We start from the raw sequence: 21,021 nt of genomic DNA on the forward strand, positions 1-21,021 counted from the left end.
ATAAAATTTAAAAATTTCAGGCAGTCTTTGAATTGTAAACCACTTAAACATTGTTTCTGAGTTGAAATAGTTCTGTGGTAAAGCCTGGATTGCCTTGATAAAACTTGGAGCAAATGAATAATACCCCTTGTCTCATTCTCCTATGTCTATTTCAACCACAGGGTCACAGTTCAGGCCAGAGGGTTATGTTATACCATGCCTGGTCTATAAACTTTTTTTTTTTTTTTTTTTTTTTTTTTTTGGAGTCTCGCTCTGTCACCCAGGCTGGAGTGCAATGGTGTGATCTCGGCTCACTGCAACTTCCACCTCCCAGGTTCAAGTGATTCTCCTGCCTTAGCCTCCTCAGTAGCTGGGATTACAGGCACCCACCACCACACCCGGCTAATTTTTGTATTTTTAATAGAGACAGGGTTTCACCATGTTGGTCAGGCTGGTCTCGAACTCCTGACTTCATGATCCACCTGCCTTGGCCTTGCAAAATGCTGGGATTACAGGCGTGAGCCACTGTGCCTGGCCTATAATCTTATTAGAAAGATTTTGAAGTTTGAATCCCAGCTTTGCCACATAGTATTTGTGTTGACTTTAGACAATTACTTTTCAGTGCCTCAGTTTCCTTGTCTGTAAAATGAGGATATTGGTAACTACTTCATAGGGTTATAGGATTAAATAAATTAATACATGTAAAGTGCTTATAACTGTACTTGGCAGCTCTCAGTATTATCTATTATTATTTCTTTAAAATTAGCCCAACAGCAAATAAACAATAAACTCATAGCACTAAGAATGATTTTTGCCTGATTATGAAGAGATCATGACTGGTTATCTAATTCATTCAGACAAAATCATGATTAACTTAAATGCTTTAATTACCAAAATGGAGAGCCATTTTAATCCAATTAAAAATGTTCTCAAATTAAGAAATCTTAATGTCTAATTCAAAGTACTCATGATATGAATAAAGTATTTTTTGTCTTCATTGTGATAGAGAATAGATGGTTACCATTTCCTGGTAACCTGATAGTTACAAAATACCTCAGTCTTACATTTTCCAATAATTCTTCCCATTTATTTATTTATTTATTTATTTATTTATTTTTGAACACTGTGTTGAGAATTCCTTGTTTGCTGTTAAGTCCCCTTGTTTTTTGTTCAGTGTGAAACCTGTTTAAGAAATCTGGCTGGGCATGGTGGCTCACGCCTGTAATCCCAGCACTTTTGGAGGCCAAGGCGGGCAGATCACCTCAGGTCAGGAGTTCAAGACCAGCCTGAGCAACATGGAGAAACCCTGTCTCTACTAAAAATACAAAATTAGCCAGGCGTGGTGGCGCATGCCTGTAATCCCAGCTACTCGGGAGGCTGAAGCAGGAGAACTGCTTGAATCTGGGAGGCGGAGGTTGCGGTGAGCCAAGATTGCACCATTGCACTCCAGCCTGGGCAATAAGATTCAAACTCTGTCTCAAAAAACAAAAACCAAAATTAAAAACAAACAGTAAAGAAATCCCAGTTTCTTCAAGAAATAGTCCCTTTTTAGTGTGTATAATTCTGGCCAGAGTGATAAAAGAATTATTTTAAATAGGTAGTAGATGATGACTCCCCAGAGATGTATAAGACAGTCTCTCAAGAATCTCTTACACCGGGAAAACTGGAAATTAATTTTGAAGAATTATTAAAACAAAAAATGGAAGAAGAAAAACGACGAACAGAGGAAGAACGGAAGCATAAGCTAGAAATGGAGAAACAAGAATTTGAACAACTGAGACAGGAAATGGGAGAGGTAAGATTTTAAGAAATATCTATTTATATTACTCATATTTATTAGCTAAATATTTTACTTATATCACCTTATAATAACTTTGTATTATTATTCACCTTTACGATAGTCGGCATACTACTATGAGGTGCTTACATGGTACAGGTGTCTGCACAATTATGTGTACTTTCTAGTCTGCTTTAACTACTCCTTCCTTGCTAGTTTAATAAAAAAGTATCGAGGTTTGCAAGGGACTGAGCTATTACTATTTATTTATATTTATAGTTCATAAATATGCATATTTATATTCAATACATATATGTAGACTATACAGTGCCAGCTTCATGGGCATGCACCTTGTGCACTCACAAGACTCCATGTTCAGAAGGCCCTGCATTTGGGGTTTAATGTTGAGGTTGCTGTCTTGAAATTCTTTTTTGTGGTGTGAACATGGCTCACTGCAGCATTGACCTCCTGTGCTCAAGTGATCCTCATGTCTCAGCCTTCTGTGTAGCTGGGACTTTAGGTGCACGCAGCACCATGTCTGGCTAATTTTTAATTTTTTTTTCTTTTTTAGAGATGGAGTCTTGCTCTGTCGACCAGGTTGGAGTGCAATGGCACGATCTCAGTTCATTGCAACCTCCACCTCCCAGGTTCAAGCAATTCTCCTGCCTCAGCCTCCCGAGTGGCTGGGATTACAGGCATGTGCCACGATGCCTGGCTAATTTTTGCATTTTTAGTAGAGACGGGTTTCACCATGTTGACCAGGCTGATCTCGAACTCCTGACTTCAGGTGATCCGCCCACCTTGGCCTCCCAAAGTGCTGGGATTACAGGTGTGAGCCACTGTGCCCAGCACTTTTTTGTTTTTTGTTTTTTTTTGTTTTTTGAGACGGAGGCTCGCTCTGTCACCCAGGCTGGAGTGTAGTGGCACGACCTTGGCTCACTGCAAGCTCCGCCTCCCGGGTTCACGCCATTCTCCTGCCTCAGCCTCTGGAGTAGCTGGGACTACAGGCGCCTGCCACCAGGCCCGGCTAATTTTTTGTAATTTTTGGTAGAGATGGTGTTTCACCGTGTTAGCCAGGATGGTCTCCATCTCCTGACCTCGTGATCCACCCGCCTCAGCTTCCCAAAGTGCTGGGATTACAGGCGTGAGCCACCGCGCCGGGCCTTTTTTTTTTTTTTCTCTAAAGATGGGGTGATCGCACTTTGTTGCCCAGGCTGGTCTCCAACTTCTGGCAAGCGATCCTCCCACCTGAGCCTCCCACAGTTCTGGGATTACAGCCATTAGCCATCATGCCCAGCCACTGTCTTGAAATTCTTAATTTTACCTTTGAATTTGTGTGTTGTATATAAGTGAAAGCTGATTGGACGATGAAGCATGCCCTTTATAGCTTTTGCTTACTAGGGCTTCACGCCGCCTTCCTGCCTCCCTGCAATGGGTTTTCATCAGCCCCCTTCCCAAGGCCCTGCCTAACCTTCTTCCCTCTTGGGACTCTGCTGCTATCCCTCTGGGTGGCCCGGGTTGCGTGGGCAGCAGAAGAGAAAGGTAGAATTGGGGCCTGTATTCAGCATCAGCCTTGGTCCCTGCCAGGGACCAGGACACACACATGAACAGGGTCGGGGTCTAACATGTAGCCTCATGACTTGGACTGGCAATGGTATGGCATGTTTGGCAGGCACCTTGGTGGGGTCCTCTCACCAACTTATGTCCTAGGAACCGAGTGAGTTCCTACACGGAGGTTGCAATCTCTTGGAAGGTGCCCGTTTTTTATGGGTTGGGGCAGTGGGCACGTGGGAAGGGAAGTTTTACTTCTCTGCACCAGGTGTGGCTGGCAAATTATCTAGCGGACCCTGAGAATATAAATATAAATGTATAAATAAATACCAGGAATGTGCTGTAGGAAAATATTCCAAGGTCTAGGTTTCTTATGAGTCGTGTATTTTCACCCCACATAGTCTAAAAAGTGGAAATAGTATAAAGGAACGTTTTCTCTTACCCCTTGGTTAAGAAATTAAGCTTCGGGGCCGGGCGCGGTGGCTCAAGCCTGTAATCCCAGCACTTTGGGAGGCCGAGACGGGCGGATCACGAGGTCAGGAGATCGAGACCATCCTGGCTAACACGGTGAAACCCCGTCTCTACTAAAAAATACAAAAAAATAGCCGGGCGCGGTGGCGGGCGCCTGTAGTCCCAACTACTCGGGAGGCTGAGGCAGGAGAATGGCGTGAACCCGGGAGGCGGAGCTTGCAGTGAGCTGAGATCCGGCCACTGCACTCCAGCCTGGGCGGCAGAGCGAGACTCCGTCTCAAAAAAAAAAAAAAAAAAAAGAAATTAAGCTTCATGTCATAACATCCCAGACTGTGACACCCTCTGCCTCTACCTTTTAAAACTCTGCCTAGAACTTTAGGTCTTCTCCAGGAAAAGTATACCAGGAATACCTGTAGTATTTTACCATTCCATATGGTGGTATTAGGGTTTGATAAATATTACAAAGGACTAGTAATAATAAATTGTGAAAAGTCAGGGGAAAGAAATCTGAATAAAAGAACAAGATGGGCCGGGCATGGTGGCTCACGCCTGTAATCCCAGCACGTTGGGAGGCTGAGGTGGGTAGATCACGAGGTCAGGAGATCGAGACCATCCCGGCTAACATGGTAAAACCCCGTCTCAATTTAAAAAATACAAAAAATTAGCTGGGCCTGGTGGCAGACGCCTGTGGTCTCAGCTATTCGGGAGGCTGAGGCAGGAGAATGGTGTGAACCTGGGAGGCGGAACTTGCAGTAAGCCGAGATTGTGCCACTGCACTCCAGCCTCGGTCTCCCAAAGTGCTGGGATTACAGGCGTGAGCCATTGCACCCGGCTTACTGTTCTTTCAATTATTTTTTTGGCTTCCCCTAACAAAGAGCTTCCTGCAACTCCTAGGAAAAGCTAATTTTGTCATGAATATTTTAGTTTTAGCAGGTTATCAAGGGATGTCAGAGGATTTTAACCATATTCCCTGATGCAAATAGTATTTTAAGTAGAATGTTTTCAATAATGCCTTAAATTTGTAGCACCATTTTGAGTTAGTAAATTTGGACACTGCATTTAGAGAAGAGGTTAAGCTGTATTTTTGGTTTCAAATAAGAAATAGTACACATTTTTCTGGATGGTTTATTGTACAAACTAGTATGCTGATATTCAATTTTTTTTTTTTTTTTTCTGGAGTCACGCATGGTGGCATGTGCCTGTAGTCCCAGCTCCTTGGGAAGCTGAGGCAGGAGGATTGCTTAAACGCAGGAATTCAAGGCCAGCCTGGGCAACATAATGAGACTAAAACGGCAGCAAAACACTTATTATTATTTTTTTTTTTGAAGGAAGAGGAAGAAAATGAAACATTTGGATTGAGCAGAGAATATGAAGAACTGATCAAATTAAAAAGGAGTGGCTCTATTCAAGCTAAAAACCTAAAAAGCAAGTTTGAAAAAATTGGACAGTTGTCTGAAAAAGAAATACAGAAAAAAATAGAAGAAGAGCGAGCAAGAAGGAGAGCAATTGACCTTGAAATTAAAGAGCGAGAAGCAGAAAATTTTCATGAGGTATATTATCCTTATATTTAACATAGTTATGATACAGTAATAATAAATTTAACAGAAGTAACACTGGCTTTGAAATAAGTTTTAGTACTTAAAATTAATCATTGGTGTATACAGTAATCTGGGAAGTAAATAGCAAAAACACATGTAGATCTTAGACTTTGAAAGACTAGCATTGTTTCAAAATCACCTTTATCAGTGTTAAAACCTGTAGTGAATGTCAAATGGTTCACGCTAGCAAAAATGTTCAGAAGTATTTTTTGGCTGGGCGTGGTGGCTCATGCCTATAATCCCAGCACTCTGGGAGGCCAAGAAGGGAGGATCACATGATCCAGGAGTTCTAGGCTAGCCTGGGCAACATAGTGAAACCCTATCTCTACAAAAAAATTATACAACTAAAATAATGTTTTTTGGCATATGTTTTAGTTGAGTCAGTAGAACTAGTGTATATTCAAGTTAAACTCCATATTATTAATACTTTATTTTTTAGATGAAACCCATAAAGTCTAATACTTGCTCAAAGTTACAGCAGTAATTCAGTGTGGAAGAGCCTAAATGAGAATTCTGATGACATGAATTTGAATTACCTTCAAACATAAAATAAAGAGGCAATCACTGACGTGTAACAGCCCTTCTAGCTTAAGGACTATTTCTGTGATTATGAATACTGGTTTGAATGAGATCTAGAAATTTTTTTTCTGCCAGCATTCCTATCCTATAATGTTTAACAGAATTTAACCTATATTCTAGAAATATATTTTGATCAAGCATTTAGCTAGCAAAACAGATATGGGAATTTGGTAGCGCCTTCAGAGGAGACTGAATAAAAGGATAGAACGAAGAAACTGTGTGCCAATTATTGGGACTATAAGCAATTCATTATTATTGAAGCATGCACGAGTGCAAAGGACAGCAAAAGATAATGAAGATGCAAGCATAATTGAGATGATCATGGAGTCTTAGATGCCATGTGAAGGGATTCTTAAAAACATGGATATTGGCGGGGCACAGTGGCTCACACTTGCAGTCCCAGCACTTTGGGAGGCCGAGGTGGGTGTGTCACTTGAGTCATTTGAAGGCCAGCCTGGGCAACATGGCAAAACGCTGTCTCTACAGAAATATAAAACTTAGCTGGGCATAATGATGGGTGCCTATTTGTACAAAAAATATCTGTACAAAAAACACAAAAAAATTATCCGAGCTTGGTGATGTATGCCTGTAGTTCCAGCTACTTGGGAGGCTGAGGCGGGAGGATTGAGCCTGGGTGGTTGAGGCTGTAGTGAACTGTGATTACACCACTGCACTCCAGCCTGGGTGTCAGAGCAAGACCCTGTCTCTAAAACAAGAAAGCATGGATATTGTCAGATATTGCCTATATAGCTAGATCATGCTGAAGCTATGTGGTCTTAGATACATACATTAAAAAATCATTCGAGGCCAGGCGCGGTAGCTCACGCCTGTAATTCCAAGCACTTTGGGAGGCCGAGGAGGGTGGATCACCTGAGGTCAAGAGTTCAAGACCAGCCTGGCCAACATGGTGAAACCCTGTCTCTACAGAAATACAAAAATTAGCTGGGCATAATGATGGGTGCCTATAATCCCAGCTACTAGGGAGGCTGAGGCAGGAGTATGGCTTGAACCCGGGAGGTGGAGACTGCAGTGAGCCGAGATTGCACCACTGCACACTCCAGCCTTGGCGACAGAGTGAGACTCTGTCTGAAATAAATAATTTGAATGACTACTATGTTCCAGGGACTGCTTTGGACACAAGACATCAGTAACTAAACTTATAGTCCCTGTTCATATAGTGTTTAGAATCTAATACATGGGTTGGGGCTCGGGAGGGGTGGAAAACAATTATCAGGTGGTTAACAAATGAAAGCTACGAAGATTAATAAAGCAGAGTAAGAGAAATAAGAGCATGTGTTACTGTTTTGTAAAGGGTGGTCAGAGAAGGCCTGGGGATTTGAACTAGGGCTGGGATGGAAAGGACAAATAAGTATGCAGGAGTCAAAACTGGCAGGACTTGGGGATGGTGATGGAGAGGAAGAAAGAGGAAGGAATAGTGAGAGTATATAGTAACAATATGGGAAACCAGACTAGTTTGGAAGAGGCTTCATAAGCTATTTGAGACAAACGGAGATGCTGTGAAACATCAACCAATTTGAAATGCACCTAAGTTTGTGTGACATACAAGCCTAAGGCCTAGGTTAGTTGTAGATAAACCTTTTCATCATTGCCAAAAGCAAACACCATTTCTATTTTTTAACATCTAAAAAATTTTGAACATTTTTAACATGTTGGATCTGTTGTTTTGGGGATATATACGTGGATATAACATACCTTGAAGTTCAGTCTACGGCCGGGCGCGGTGGCTCACACCTGTAATCCCAGCACTTTGGGAGGCCGAGGCCGGTGGATCACCAGGTCAGGAGATTGAGACCATCCTGGCCAACATGGTGAAACCCCATCTCTATTAAAAATACAAAAATTAGCTGGGCGTGGTGGCACGGGTCTGTAGTCTCAGCTACTCAGAAGGCTGAGACTGCACTCCAGCCTGGCGATACAGCGAGACTCCGTCTCAAAAAAAAAAAAAAAAAAAGTTCAGTCTAATGACGTATGATTGAAAAAAATTCTCGTTATTGTAAGTACTATAATAGAAGTTATTGCAGAATCAAACTGGGTGGAGTCAATATACCTAGGATATGTTTAACAGGGCCAAGGTGACATTTAAGGTGAGTGTGAAGGCTGAATAAAAGTTACAAGTAAAGAGGAGAGGCATTCCAGATAGAGGAGAAGCCTTTCAATTAACTCAGAGGTTGTAAAAATGTATTTGGGGAATGGAAAACAGGTTCAAAGGACTACAAGGCAAGGTTCACAGAATAAGTGATAGGATACAAGGTTGTAAAAATAAGTTGTGGCTGGTTAATGAAGGTCTTTTTAAATCTTGCAGAAACTATGATCTGGGAAACAATGTTAATAATCAACTCTTTAGGTCAGAGTAATGAAATATTTAGGTTTATGCAAGAATTCTGGGACCATGGAGGATGAACTGGAAGACAGGCATGAAGTTGGGGCGAAGGGAGAAAAACAGACCTAATTAACAAAACTAGGTTAGACTCTGGTATGGATAGAAGTTAAACAGACAAAAAAGGGTTATAGGTTGCTTTTGGGGCAGTTGGTTGCGGAGGGGGCTACCATTACTTCAGGATAACTAGATGATGCTATAGAGAAATCAGGTCTGGGGAGTTGGGGTGAATAGTTTTGGCATGTAAAGTTTGAGCGATATTTGGATAAGGTAAAGGCAGTCTAACAAAGGTCCTGAACTAAGGTGAGAGGGAAGCAGATTCTAACTTTTATGGATAGCAATGGAAAGTACGAGTAGATAAAGCTGCTTAGAAAGTTAATTGTTGAAAGTGAATTAAACTCTGGAGAACATCAACATTTAGTGGATGAATGGCCAAAGATCAGTATTTATAGGTGTAACATGGAAGGTAAAGAAAAGTTCAATCAGCATGCACTTACTTCCTTTTGTTACTGGTAGTGAAACCTTAGCAGTCATACCTATACCTACAAAATATGTAGGTAAGAAAAACAAAAATAAGATAGGTGACTTCTTATTTTATTGCTGTTACTCTAGCATACATGGATGTGATATTAGGACATGGCTGAACTTTTATACCCCATCAGAATATCCTGAATGGAGTTTCCTCTGGAGGACAATGAAGTCCCTCCTATCATACCTTTCTGGGTTAAAAGTGATTGAACTCGCATTTAAAAACTGGTTAACAGCTGAGCGTGGTGGCTTATGCCTGTAATTCCCAGCACTTTGGGAGGCCGAGGTGGGCGGATCACCTGAGGTCAGGAGTTCGAGACCAGCCTGGCCAACATGGCGAAACACTTGTCTCTACTAAAAATACAAAAATTAGCTGGACGTGGTGGCAGACGCCTATGATCCCAGCTACACAGGAGGCTAAGGCAGGAGAACAGCTTGAACCCGGGAGGCGGGGGTTGCAGTGAGCCAAGATCATGCCACTGCACTCCAGCCTGGGTGACAGAGCGAGAAATATCAACGTTCAGTGTGTCTTCAAAATGTTTATATTCTGTCAAGGCTCAACTCATTTATATAACCTTACCTAATCAGAGAATTCCATCTCAGCTCCTGTAGCACTTAAACATGCACCCCTCATTTGGTACTTAAATGCCTTATATAACGTTTGAATTTCTAGAGTTTCTAATAAAGTCTACTCCAAAATTATCTTATGCCCTATTGTATCTCAAGGAAAATACACCGCCTAACTGCTGACTTTAACATTCATGGGCTGAGAGTGCCAATGCCCTACAAAGAATGTACCTACAGAGTTCCATTTATATTACTCTCTTAGATTTCTTTCCCAGAAATATGTTTTAACCTGGCTTTTTAGGAGCTCAAGAAAAGTTGACAATTGTACTTGATTGAAGGACTGCTCATAAATTTTCAGCTCAAGAGAAATTATTTTACTTACTCAAATTTATTTTCTAAATGCAGGTTTGAGGCAGCTAAATGAATAGTTATGAATTTGCACAAACAGGCTAAAATCTGAAAGGCAAGTTATTAACGGGGAGGGACTCAGAATAGCAATTTTTGTACCTGCTGAAATATTCCATCTTAAAGGTTCATTTGGTAAACAACAAAAAGTGTATACTGTGAACAAAGAGGTCCTTTTTAAATTTAAGTCTCAGAAGTCTGTTCAGATAAAACTACAGTAAGCAAATCATGGTTTAACATGTATTTTTCTTAGTCTTTCACGTATAATTTTTTTTTAAAAGAAGCTATTCATTCATTCATTCATTCATTAGCAACAACCAGTCAGGCATTATATTTATCAACTGAAGGTAAATAATGGCACAAAAAAGAATCGATGCATCAGGTAGCAGGCTGTCTGATGTCCCATGATTTTCCAACATCAAATAAAAAATATAATGCAGAGCCAGAAAAACCATCCAACTTTTTTAACCTCCTACTCCTTTCATTGGAAATGAGAGGTACGAGGTATGAGGTGTGAGGTGCAACACCTCAAACTGAAGTGAAACACCCGAACCAAGATTTTTCTTATATAGACAATTAAACTAGCACTTGTTTCAAATTTCCCTTTAGTTGCATGTGGCAACCTGAAGCAATTTCCTCATGGTACTATGAAATATAAATGGTGAGATTTCCAACTAGATCCACAAATGCCTAGTTAGAAACCAAAAGTCAACTACAACTGAAGTACTTTAGAAACCATTAATTAACTACCCACATTAACCCCACTCCACCAAAACTGCTCTAAAAGACCTTATCATTACCAAATTATTATTTTCCTAGACACAGTATTTGATAGTTGAGACTATGCTCTTAAATCACTCCCTTGATTATTACCATGGCTTCCAACTCACCCCTCAGATGACATAAACGTATTTTACTTAGTGATTTCCCCATGTTTCAGTCATTGCCTCTTTCAACAGTTGTCTCTGTTAGTTGTAAACACCCTTTCCCTGCCATTTCACCATTAATACATTATTTGGATGGAATTCACAGGGACGTAGTTCTAAGAAGGGTAAAAAAGGAAAATCAGTAAGTGAGAAAGAACAGATTTTCTCCTATTATGTAGTAGGGAATTATGGACTTACGGGAATCAAGGGAGTATTTTTAACAATTATTTAGAATGTATAGTATTCTGACCTTTTTCAATTAAGTGCTATCGAAACCAAGCAGAGTTGGTAGGACAGACGGGCTGGGATCCCAGTGATATTGTTGTCCCAATGTCCCAGTGACATTTGGAGAAAAAGACTATAACTAAGAGAATGCTTCATTAAATATACCTATCACTTTTCCTGAACTGGGGAGTCAGAAAAAATCTGAGTGTCTGCAGTGTAGCCAAAATATGCATTACAAACATGTTAATCATTTTGTGCTTCTAAGCAACAACTTTAGAAACTTTGTTTTTAGAAGGCAAGCAATTGTTAATCTTGGCCCACTTTCTTGCAGGAAGATGATGTTGATGTTAGGCCTGCAAGAAAAAGCGAGGCTCCATTTACTCACAAAGTGAATATGAAAGCTAGATTTGAACAAATGGCTAAGGCAAGAGAAGAAGAAGAACAAAGAAGAATTGAAGAACAAAAGTTACTACGCATGCAGTTTGAACAAAGGGAAATTGATGCAGCACTACAAAAGGTACCAGGCTTACATATCCTTTATTTTCCAAAGATGCCCTCTTAAAACCCATAGTTTTATAATTAGGTGGGTTAAAAAAAATGTTTTAATAGCTTTCTTTCAAGTCACTGGAATGTACTGTTAAGTACACTTTGTAGTAGGCATACTTTTATGTTCTTTACTTAAAAAACAAATTTCACTTCAAAATTGTTACTAAATCGCTGCCCTGAAAATACTGTATTATAAATGCCAACCTGAATCCATTTATTTTAATATAGAAAAGAGAAGAGGAGGAGGAGGAAGAAGGTAGCATCATGAATGGCTCCACTACTGAAGATGAAGAGCAAACCAGATCAGGAGCTCCATGGTTCAAGAAGCCTCTTAAAAACACGTCAGTTGTAGACAGTGAGCCAGTCAGATTTACTGTTAAAGTAACAGGAGAACCCAAACCAGAAATTACATGGTGGTTTGAAGGAGAAATATTGCAGGATGGAGAAGACTATCAATATATTGAAAGGGGAGAAACTTACTGCCTTTACTTACCAGAAACTTTCCCAGAAGATGGAGGAGAGTATATGTGTAAAGCAGTCAACAATAAAGGATCTGCAGCTAGTACCTGTATTCTTACCATTGAAAGTAAGAATTAATCACTTTTTATCTTTTATTTTATTAATTTTTTTTTTTCCTTAAAATCACTTTTCTTCTTCTCTTTTTTAGCTGATGACTACTAGGCTCCCCTTCCCTCTCCTTGGAACTTACTTTCACTCCAGCTTTCTTACTACATCCATCTTTTCTGTGGTGGGGCCAAAAAAGGAAACCAGGAGTGCCACTATGTTGACTTCTTATTCCTTTTCGTAACAGTCTTCAAAACACAGCTCATCTAAAGAATGCCTTCTTCTTTTCCAAATAAGCATCAGATTTATCGCCTATTATGCAGTAACAGTCAATAAAATGTACTTACTGGGGGGGTATTAATTATTCTGTCAGAACCTATTATAAAGGCTGTGTATTTCCCATAGACGTTTACAGCAACTATGTTAAAAACACACACACACACACCCCTAAGTAGAATACATTATTTTGCATGAAGGAATGGCATTTCTGAGCTTTTTACACCTAAAATTAGGCTGAAATAGCTGAGATAATTAATTTGGAACCTATCAATTTGAGTGGACTTTTTCTTTAGTAGTATACCATTTTGGTGGTTGTTTCAAAGTCTTTCTGAAGCAGATATATTGAAGCGGGGTGGGGAAAAGTGTCACTCCTTTTAGAGGAAAAGGGGAGGAGCATGGAGAAAAACAAAAATTAAAGGACTTTTAAGAAAGACTGCCTATACAGTGTTGAGTGTTGAGGATATTAAACATGTTATTTTTCGAACGTAATATATAATTAAATTTATAAAGCAAATTTATGTGATCCTGCCTGAGCAAATTATATTTTAATAAAAAAACTTTGTATTAATAGTTCACAGAAGAGAAAACACTTTCAACATAGCTGAAGGTTTCAAGATCTAAGTGTATCAGACTTAGGGAAAAAGTGGAACAACCTTCAATTTAAAATTCTAGTCTTTAAAATGAGTTTGTAAATAATTAGCTATTATGTTCTATTAAGTTGTTTTATATTTTAATTTTCTGGAAGACAATTTTATTTTACAATGTGAACCCAAATAAAGTAACTTCTGTATTTAAAAGTCTTTCTGTATTTTAAGACTTGTGCAACCAGATGGTACCCCTTTATCATTAGAACTTTTAAAAAATCATCTTTTCTTACAGTAAGCATTAAAAAAAAACCCAGTCAAGTAGAAAATTTTACCAAGTAATATGTGTATAAAAAAACACAAAGCACTCCCTTATAATATTCATCAATGTACATTTATTTATTGAGGAAACCATAATGAATACAAAATTACAGCTATCATGTGACCTTTTACATACAATGTCATTAAAGCAAACTCTAAACCACAGTTTGTAAAGTATTCAATTTACCTCAAGTCCAAGCTGCATCTCCCTAAGACACTGTTCCCATCACAGTAGCCATTTTAAGCCAATCTTCTTTTTACACACGGGTAGTTTCTGTAGAGAACATTTTTCTCAGGACGAAAATGCATCGAGCATGCATAAGAAAAAATATATATATATGCGCAAATACATTTAAGAGTTTCTATAGGGGTATCACTGAAGAAAATAAAACCCTGGGATTTGCTTATTAAAAGCACCAATTTAAAAAAATCCCTCAAAAGCTTATATTGTGACAAGAAAAATGAAGTCACTAACTCAACAAAAAATAAGGTTATTTTCAGAACCAAAATTATCTTTAATTAGGTATTGTTAAAATGCATTTTAAAGTGAGGCAGAGTTTGCAGAAAATAAAAACAAGACATCCTCACTGATTAGTAAACTCTACATCATTATTCTACACAACAGATAACTTTCTAAGTAGAGCTGATTTTACTGGCAGAGTAGTCAAACAAATAAAATGCTATCACTTCTGAATTACTCCCCTTTCCCTCTGAAGGTACTCTGCTATTCCTACCCAAACCCACCCTTATGAATTAACTACTAAGATAATTTGTTTAAAAGATATATTTTACAATGTTTATAAACAACTAGTATTAAATTACTAGTTTTAGTATTAAAACCATTTCTGATATTAAAAAATAAAACTATACTTCTCATTTCTAAAAGAAACATCAAACCATAGAATTCTAAGTATCACCACACTAAGCTGTCTTAAAAAAAAAACTAAAAACATTGTCAAATTTTTGTTTAAGTGCTAAATAAAGTCAGTTCAGTTTCAATCTAAACTATACATTGTTTCTAACACTAATATCCAATGCATTCAAATCAACTGGCTCACCTTTTCTGCTTTCCATTTATTTCAGATTTAAGACCAGCGTCATTTAAAATAATGCTTATATTATCAGTGAAGGCTTATGGTAATGAATAAAAGAATTCTCATGAGACAGAAACAGTGCCCCAATATCTATTATCATTCATCTATCTATATTTTTTTAATAAAAATGCAATCTACAACTAACCAAAACTCGACAGGCTCTCAAGTTTCAATGAGTCCCTTTATATTTACATACCTATCATTGACTATTAAAACATAACATACACATAAATGTGGTGTAATAACTATGTAACTTAAGAAATTTAACAGTTCATGGAACATTTAAGATCAAGTGAATAGCACTTTAAAATGAAAAGTGATCAAAAGCAGGTACATTACACCCTATACCATATTATGTATGGGAATACATTTCATATTTCTCAATTATGATTTGCCAATTTTACCTTCTACATTGAGCCCTTCTATGGTCCATGCTCATCGGCTCACCAATGGCATACACTCAAAGGATTCCTCTTTATGGGTAACTATCTCAGGACCTGATTTTATGAGCTATGATTTGGTGCTTGCAGCATCTTCAGCACTGTGTGTGAAAATGAAGGCAGTATTTTTGAATATTTTTCTTTGTTGCAGAGATAAGCAGGAGTTTTAAAAGGATCAGCACATTTTAGAAATTGAATAAACAAAACTGATAAGATGCTGCTTTCATACATTCATCTTAACTCAAAATATGTACCAGTTAAAATCATCTATAAAAACACACAAACATTTTAAACTGGCAAAAAAATTATATAAATGCAGCGTCAGTTATTAAAATATTATTAAATCAGAAAAATACTGATTGCTACAGATTATGAAAGGTTATTTGCTGTACAGTTAACATTTCACTGATGCACATGCCTTTTATCAAAACATACTGCCTTATAACTTTTTCCTTTTTCAGCATATAACTTTTGTCTCAGAAAAAAATCATAATAAAATTGTAACCCATAATATCCTTACTGAATTATTACAGTTTAAGAAAAAAATAAAGAAATTATAGTTTTGGAGGGCAAAGAAATTTTCTGTCCATCATATAAAACAGATTGTGAAGGCTGTTGAAGTTTCTGAACAAGTGATTTCCTAAATCTTGAAAACTGTGTAATTGTCCTTTCTTAATCTTAACACTTCTATATTTGGGGAAAAAATACAAAAAGATTTGGATGTAGATCAATTACTGCAGCAATCTACTCATCATTTTCTTGTCTTAATAAAAAAAAAAAAAAGTAAAATAAAAACCATTACCCAGAAATGTAAACAGTTGCTTTAACAACTTACAGACTTTCCACTAAGATGGTAGCATAAAATAACAAAATACATTTTGGGGAAGCAGTAGCAGATTGCCTTTGAATACACAACCACAAAAACCTCACAGGGACAACATTAATGTACTGAAATATTTATTTATATATGTCCTTAGGTTGTGCTTACCTGGTGCTTTTTGCAGCAGAACCTAAGGTGGAAGGTCTGGGAAGGCACTGTGAAGTATAAATAATTGCACTGTTTGCAATTAATAAAGATTTTAAACCTTAAATGAATCAAAATCAACAGCCTCCAATTTGTGAGTTATGATACTGAATTCAACTGAACTACTTCTTCAGTTCAATTAATAAATGCACCACTTTCCTAAAAGGTCATCTATAAAACAGTATCATGCAAAATACTGCAATTGCTCACGTCAATACCCTACTCTTAAAGATAACAAATAGCTAACTCCTTAACTATTAAACTTCAAACTAGAACTATATATCCAGATCTAAATAAGGGTAAGGGAAGTCACTCTAGGTTATATAAAACAATCAAAAACATTTCAAAATATCTATAATGAACTGTACTGCTATTTCCATCCTGTAGGTAATCTCAACATTTATGTCCTTGTACCTCTTCCTTTAAAGTATATTCAAAACAACAAATGGTGCTCCCCACCAATGACAAAATATATAATTATGAAATGTGTTAAAATTGCTACATTGCTCATTATTTGCAAACTGAAATCCCCTTCTGTCTGATACATTTCAAGACTTTCATATTAAATATAGAATATATGCATATTTTACACTGAAAAACAATATTTCAGGAGCACCAGTGAATAATACTATTCAACTTTGTTAAGTATCAGTTTTCTTTAGCTATAGCTAAAGCATATAAAAAATACTTACCCATTAAGCTCACTTTAAAAAAAATACAGAACTATGTATTATTCTATGTTAAATTAAGAAGCAGTTATGGTTTTCCAAGATATCAGCACTGTATTCCAACATAATATTCACACAAAGTATGGCATTTGCATTATGTGGAACATTGACAAAAAGATACTGTTGCAGTTCATCAATTTGTCATTCTGATGTACTTACAGTGCAATGCTCCTTGAAGGAACACAATCAAGGATGATACACAGCACAGTCCTCCTCACCCCTACAGAGCTAGTTCTATACTGGCTGGATCAAACCTGCACTTCAACAGACAATGGCAAGACAGACTGTATTTGCATGTAGTCTAATATATTAATATGCAAAGAGCCAACAAATATGCAAAGAGTAAAACAATGGATTTCAACAAAATATCAGAACTTCAGCATGAGTGTTAAAGAGTAATAAAATGACTTCAAGTACATAAAAAAATTAAGTTGATTCAATGATTGGACTTGTGCATTTACAAAACAAAGCTTATCTATACTGCTTAAAGAAAAAAAAAAAAGCTTGAACGTTTCCATACCCCATTTATGTTTCAATGGCAGATGCAATGTAGCTATACTTTTTGCACACTATTCACTTTTCTATCCTAAATTTAGAAAGAAACACACTATTATATACATTGAAAGAGTTGCTTTACATGGAAAAAAAACTGTTCTTATTAGACTACTCATATTCACTATCTGAAAACTGTTTAAAATTAGTTATGCCGAAACAGTCTTGGAAATCAAGTATTATCAAATTAAGAACAGAAAGGTTAACTGTTATAGCAGCAGTACAGGTCTGAAACAGTGGTCATGTATAAAAAGGAAATTTCACTGTTAATGCAATGGAAGTATGCCAGAAGATCATTGTACACACATGCAGTTTTTAATCAAACAGAAGGAAAAAAAATGAAGATACCAGGATTACTTGTGCTGAAAGAGCCAAATACAATAAATGGAAAAGATCCTCCAATCTACCACTATACTGCAAGGGGGGAAAAACATGCCAGTGTTTAAAAACTCAATATTTCATGGGGAAAGCTTATATATTTGTGTATATGTATCTTAATTTATCATTGCTAAGAAATTATGAATCCTTTAAATACCCACATATCCAACTTACCGACACAGGAGGTTTCATATCATTTATTGTAAAGCACAAAACAGGCATTTTAAAAGTGAAAGTATACATTGAAAAAGTACATTTATATCACAAAGCATCAACCACATAATTGCAAATACATTTGCTGGAATGTGTACATCTACACTAAATACTAAAAACAAACCAATTTTCATTTCTACACAGAAATATTAACCTCCTATCAGTAGTGATAGATATTTTGTACATTTGCAAAAAAAAAAAACAAAAAAAAAAAAAACAAAAAAAAAAACACTATTTTAAACCAAAAACAAAATTAAGATCTTCATCAAGTCGTCTGCATCCATATATTTAACAAAGGTTTTTTTCCCCCACACAATGAAGCAAATACTGTATTGTCCACTTCTTATTATTGGCCCTGTGCAGAAGAGATACATAAGAAATACACAAAAAGTTAAAGAAAATCCTTGAAATGGAGCTAATTCAGGAGTGAATCCTTTAAGAAAGAAAAACTGGTTAATATAAATGGTGGTAGCTTCTTGCATGATTTGCAAATCCCTGGGGGAAGAAAATTTATTTTTAAAATCAAAGGCATTGCAGAAATATTCAGCACTCAGATGCCGGAAAACATTATAAAAAACAAACAAAAAAACCCAAACAATACACCGTAGTACTTCATTTAAATAGTTATACTTTGCCAGATAAAAATTTAAAAGGCAAACACTCCCAAACAGACAAACAGTAAACATGCAGAAAACAGACTGGAGTAGAAATCAACAAATTAGCAATTACATTATACCTGAGGTGCTGGAGGATGCTGTGGCATTCCCTGGGGACTTGTCTGGGCATAATAGGCTGCTTGTTGTCTATAATACTCAGCCCAGGCTGCACTATAATCTGGCTGACCACCTGGAGGAGCCCCAGTCGGAGCAGGAACTGCTTGACCTTTGAAAAAAAAAAAAAAAAGAATTTTGTTGCTGTAACCACAATTAAAAGTCCAACATCTCATTTCCAGTAAAAACAATACCTTGCTTCTTGTAATATTCCTCCCAAGCCTTTGAATAATCTTGTGTCTGCCCTTGTTGACCTAAAAAAACCCCCCTAAATTTTAATATTAAATTACAATCATAAGACAAAAGCACAGAGGGTCAGAATTACTCCTGTTTTATTTAAAATATTCATTAGTAGTGTCAGGAAACTACTCTAAAATTAAAAAAAAAAAACGCTCTTTATTTTCTTTTTGCCTTATAATTAATCATAATGTTTAGTTCTAGAGCGTCATTATTAGTAAAAAAACAAAATCAACCCCAAATCCACACTGCTTTAGCTAAGGAAGGTAAAGATTTAGGCATAATCTTGATTGGATTCCAGAATTAAAAACAAAAAAACCCACTTAATTGCAATGATTTAAAGATTTTATTATTTTAAGACCTAGCCAAGACTTTTTCCTCATTAGTAACCTATAAAGTGTATGTACATGTACATGTACACACACACACACAGAGATTAGTAGTAAGATGTTAAAAGTATCAATAATTTATTCCAATTACAACACAATGGTATTAAAAGTAACGTGACAAGGAATAAAGAACAAGATCAATGAAACACATAACTCAGCTTTCACGATCAGGTCTTTTTCCAAATGAGATGACTTGGCTCAATTAAGAGACTAAAGAAATGTAACAATGAAATGCAATGCACGAACCTTTGAATGCACTCTGAATTTAACAAAACACACAGATGACGAAAGACATATTCCTGACAACTATGGAAATTTAAATATAGTCTGTATTTTTGTGATACTATTGAGGGTATTTATTTTCAGACAGGGTCTCACTATGCCACCCAGGCTGGAGTGCAGCGGTGCATTCATGGCTCGCTGCAGCCTCGACCTCCCACGGCTCAGATGATCCTCCCACCTCTGCCTCTAGAGTAGCTGGGACTACAAGCCCACCATGCCTAGCTGACATTTTTCTCTTTTTTTGCAGAGATGGGGTTCTGCCGCGTTGTCCAGGCTGGTCTTTAACTCCTGGGCTAAAGTGATCCACCTGCCTTGGTCTCCCAAAAGTCCTGGGATTACAGGCGTGAATCATTGTGCCCAGACATTGAGTTTCTTTAGAGCCAACTGTCTTGTCTGCAACTTACATTGAAATGGTTCATACAGAAAAACGTACATATAAAGCACATACAGCAAACTTTATAAAAATGATGAATGAAGCTGAGTGGTACCTAATTTCCCCAATTTCTGAAGGTATATAATTTTCTAAATAAAAAATTGAGAAGAGAGATGTGTTTTCCTATTCAGTTGCTCTACTTAAGCACTATTTTATTTCGTTTGTAACTCACTTGGCTTTGTGAAATAATTACCACAGACAAAAGTACTGGAGCATGGACGTATAGGAAGCTGTTTTTATGTTTGTATGATGTTGCCAACAAGGCCAATTTCCTAGTTTCAGAAACCTGTCCATCACCATTGTAAAATAGGTGACAGAATCAAAGCAACTGAGTGAAAGAATTTAAGATTTATGATTCTTTAAAAATGCATGAAACAAACCCTCTTTTCTTGGGTAACAGAGAACTCTCATAGACTATTAAAAATTCTCATATTTTCCTGTCTTCTATAAAGAACTGTTAATCAAAGAGGAACATTTGCCTCTTACAAGACACAATTCAAGCAAATCGGAAACAGGTTTCAATATTGAAAAAACTGCCAAATACTCTGGTGTAACAACAGCAATAAAACCACACGTTTTCTCTTACAAGCTGCACACTTGAAACCAAACCTGATCAAGGTAGCAATCAATATTCTTCAGGTTTTAAACCCACTGTGAGAGTTACTCATTTTAGATGTAAGATGGTAGAAACAGGCATATTCATCAAGAAAATTCCATCAATGTTCCCTTAAAAAACTACAACCTCTGCAAACTCCTATATCCCTGTGGAAAGCTAATAGTAAACACTTTAGACTTTAAAGAACTCTTTCCTTGCCCTTTCAGACATGTACTGCCTTACCTTGCTCCCCTTATTATTCTCTTTAGTTACTGGATTTTGTTTTGAGACAGGTCTTGCTCTGTCACCTAGGCTGGAACACAGTGGTAGTGGTGTGATCATGGCTTAGTTACTGTTTGATTCAAGACAGTTGAGTTTACACTTCAGTAGAACATTATCTAATATTTATTATAGTTTTATAATTATAATCTATAAAGTTTAGCCTTAAATTTCTTTCATCCAAAAGATAAAAGACTTGCTCTACAGTTAGCCTGTAAGATTTTATTATAGCCTAAGAGTCAGCCTTGCTTGAATAGATTTTCACACTCAGTTGTCTTCCTATATACTTGTACCTTTCCTACAAGTCTC

The 21,021-nt window shown here is 37.1% G+C and overlaps 2 protein-coding genes across 25 annotated transcripts in view; one reads left to right on the plus strand and one right to left on the minus strand.

The window, feature by feature from the left end:
- Nucleotides 1-13,190, plus strand: part of NEXN (nexilin F-actin binding protein) — a 53,801-nt gene extending 40,611 nt beyond the window's left edge. For 6 of the 8 annotated variants that reach the window (XM_017962743.3, XM_017962754.3, XM_017962760.3 and 3 more), the window contains 5 exons: nt 1,577-1,774; nt 5,107-5,328; nt 11,336-11,521; nt 11,779-12,136; nt 12,218-13,190. In XM_017962743.3, the coding sequence (XP_017818232.2) occupies nt 1,577-1,774; nt 5,107-5,328; nt 11,336-11,521; nt 11,779-12,136; nt 12,218-12,231 (978 nt within the window). In that variant the 3' untranslated portion in view covers nt 12,232-13,190. Of the gene's footprint in view, nt 1-1,576; nt 1,775-5,106; nt 5,329-11,335; nt 11,522-11,778 lie in introns of all 8 variants that reach the window. The other 2 variants (XM_017962739.3, XM_017962747.3) reach the window with 1 other exon arrangement.
- A 162-nt stretch (nt 13,191-13,352) lies between these two features.
- FUBP1 (far upstream element binding protein 1) overlaps nt 13,353-21,021 on the minus strand; it is a 39,674-nt gene continuing 32,005 nt past the window's right edge. For 4 of the 17 annotated variants that reach the window (XM_021943238.2, XM_021943226.2, XM_021943221.2 and 1 more), the window contains 3 exons: nt 18,464-18,609; nt 15,821-15,867; nt 13,353-13,572 (listed from right to left, as the gene is read on the minus strand). In XM_021943238.2, coding sequence (XP_021798930.1) covers nt 13,539-13,572; nt 15,821-15,867; nt 18,464-18,609 — 227 coding nt within the window. In that variant the 3' untranslated portion in view covers nt 13,353-13,538. Of the gene's footprint in view, nt 18,083-18,463; nt 18,610-21,021 lie in introns of all 17 variants that reach the window. The other 13 variants (XM_031650204.1, XM_031650188.1, XR_649647.3 and 10 more) reach the window with 12 other exon arrangements.

This window comes from Papio anubis, chromosome 1 (assembly GCF_008728515.1).
Source record: "Papio anubis isolate 15944 chromosome 1, Panubis1.0, whole genome shotgun sequence".
NCBI lineage: Eukaryota > Metazoa > Chordata > Mammalia > Primates > Cercopithecidae > Papio > Papio anubis.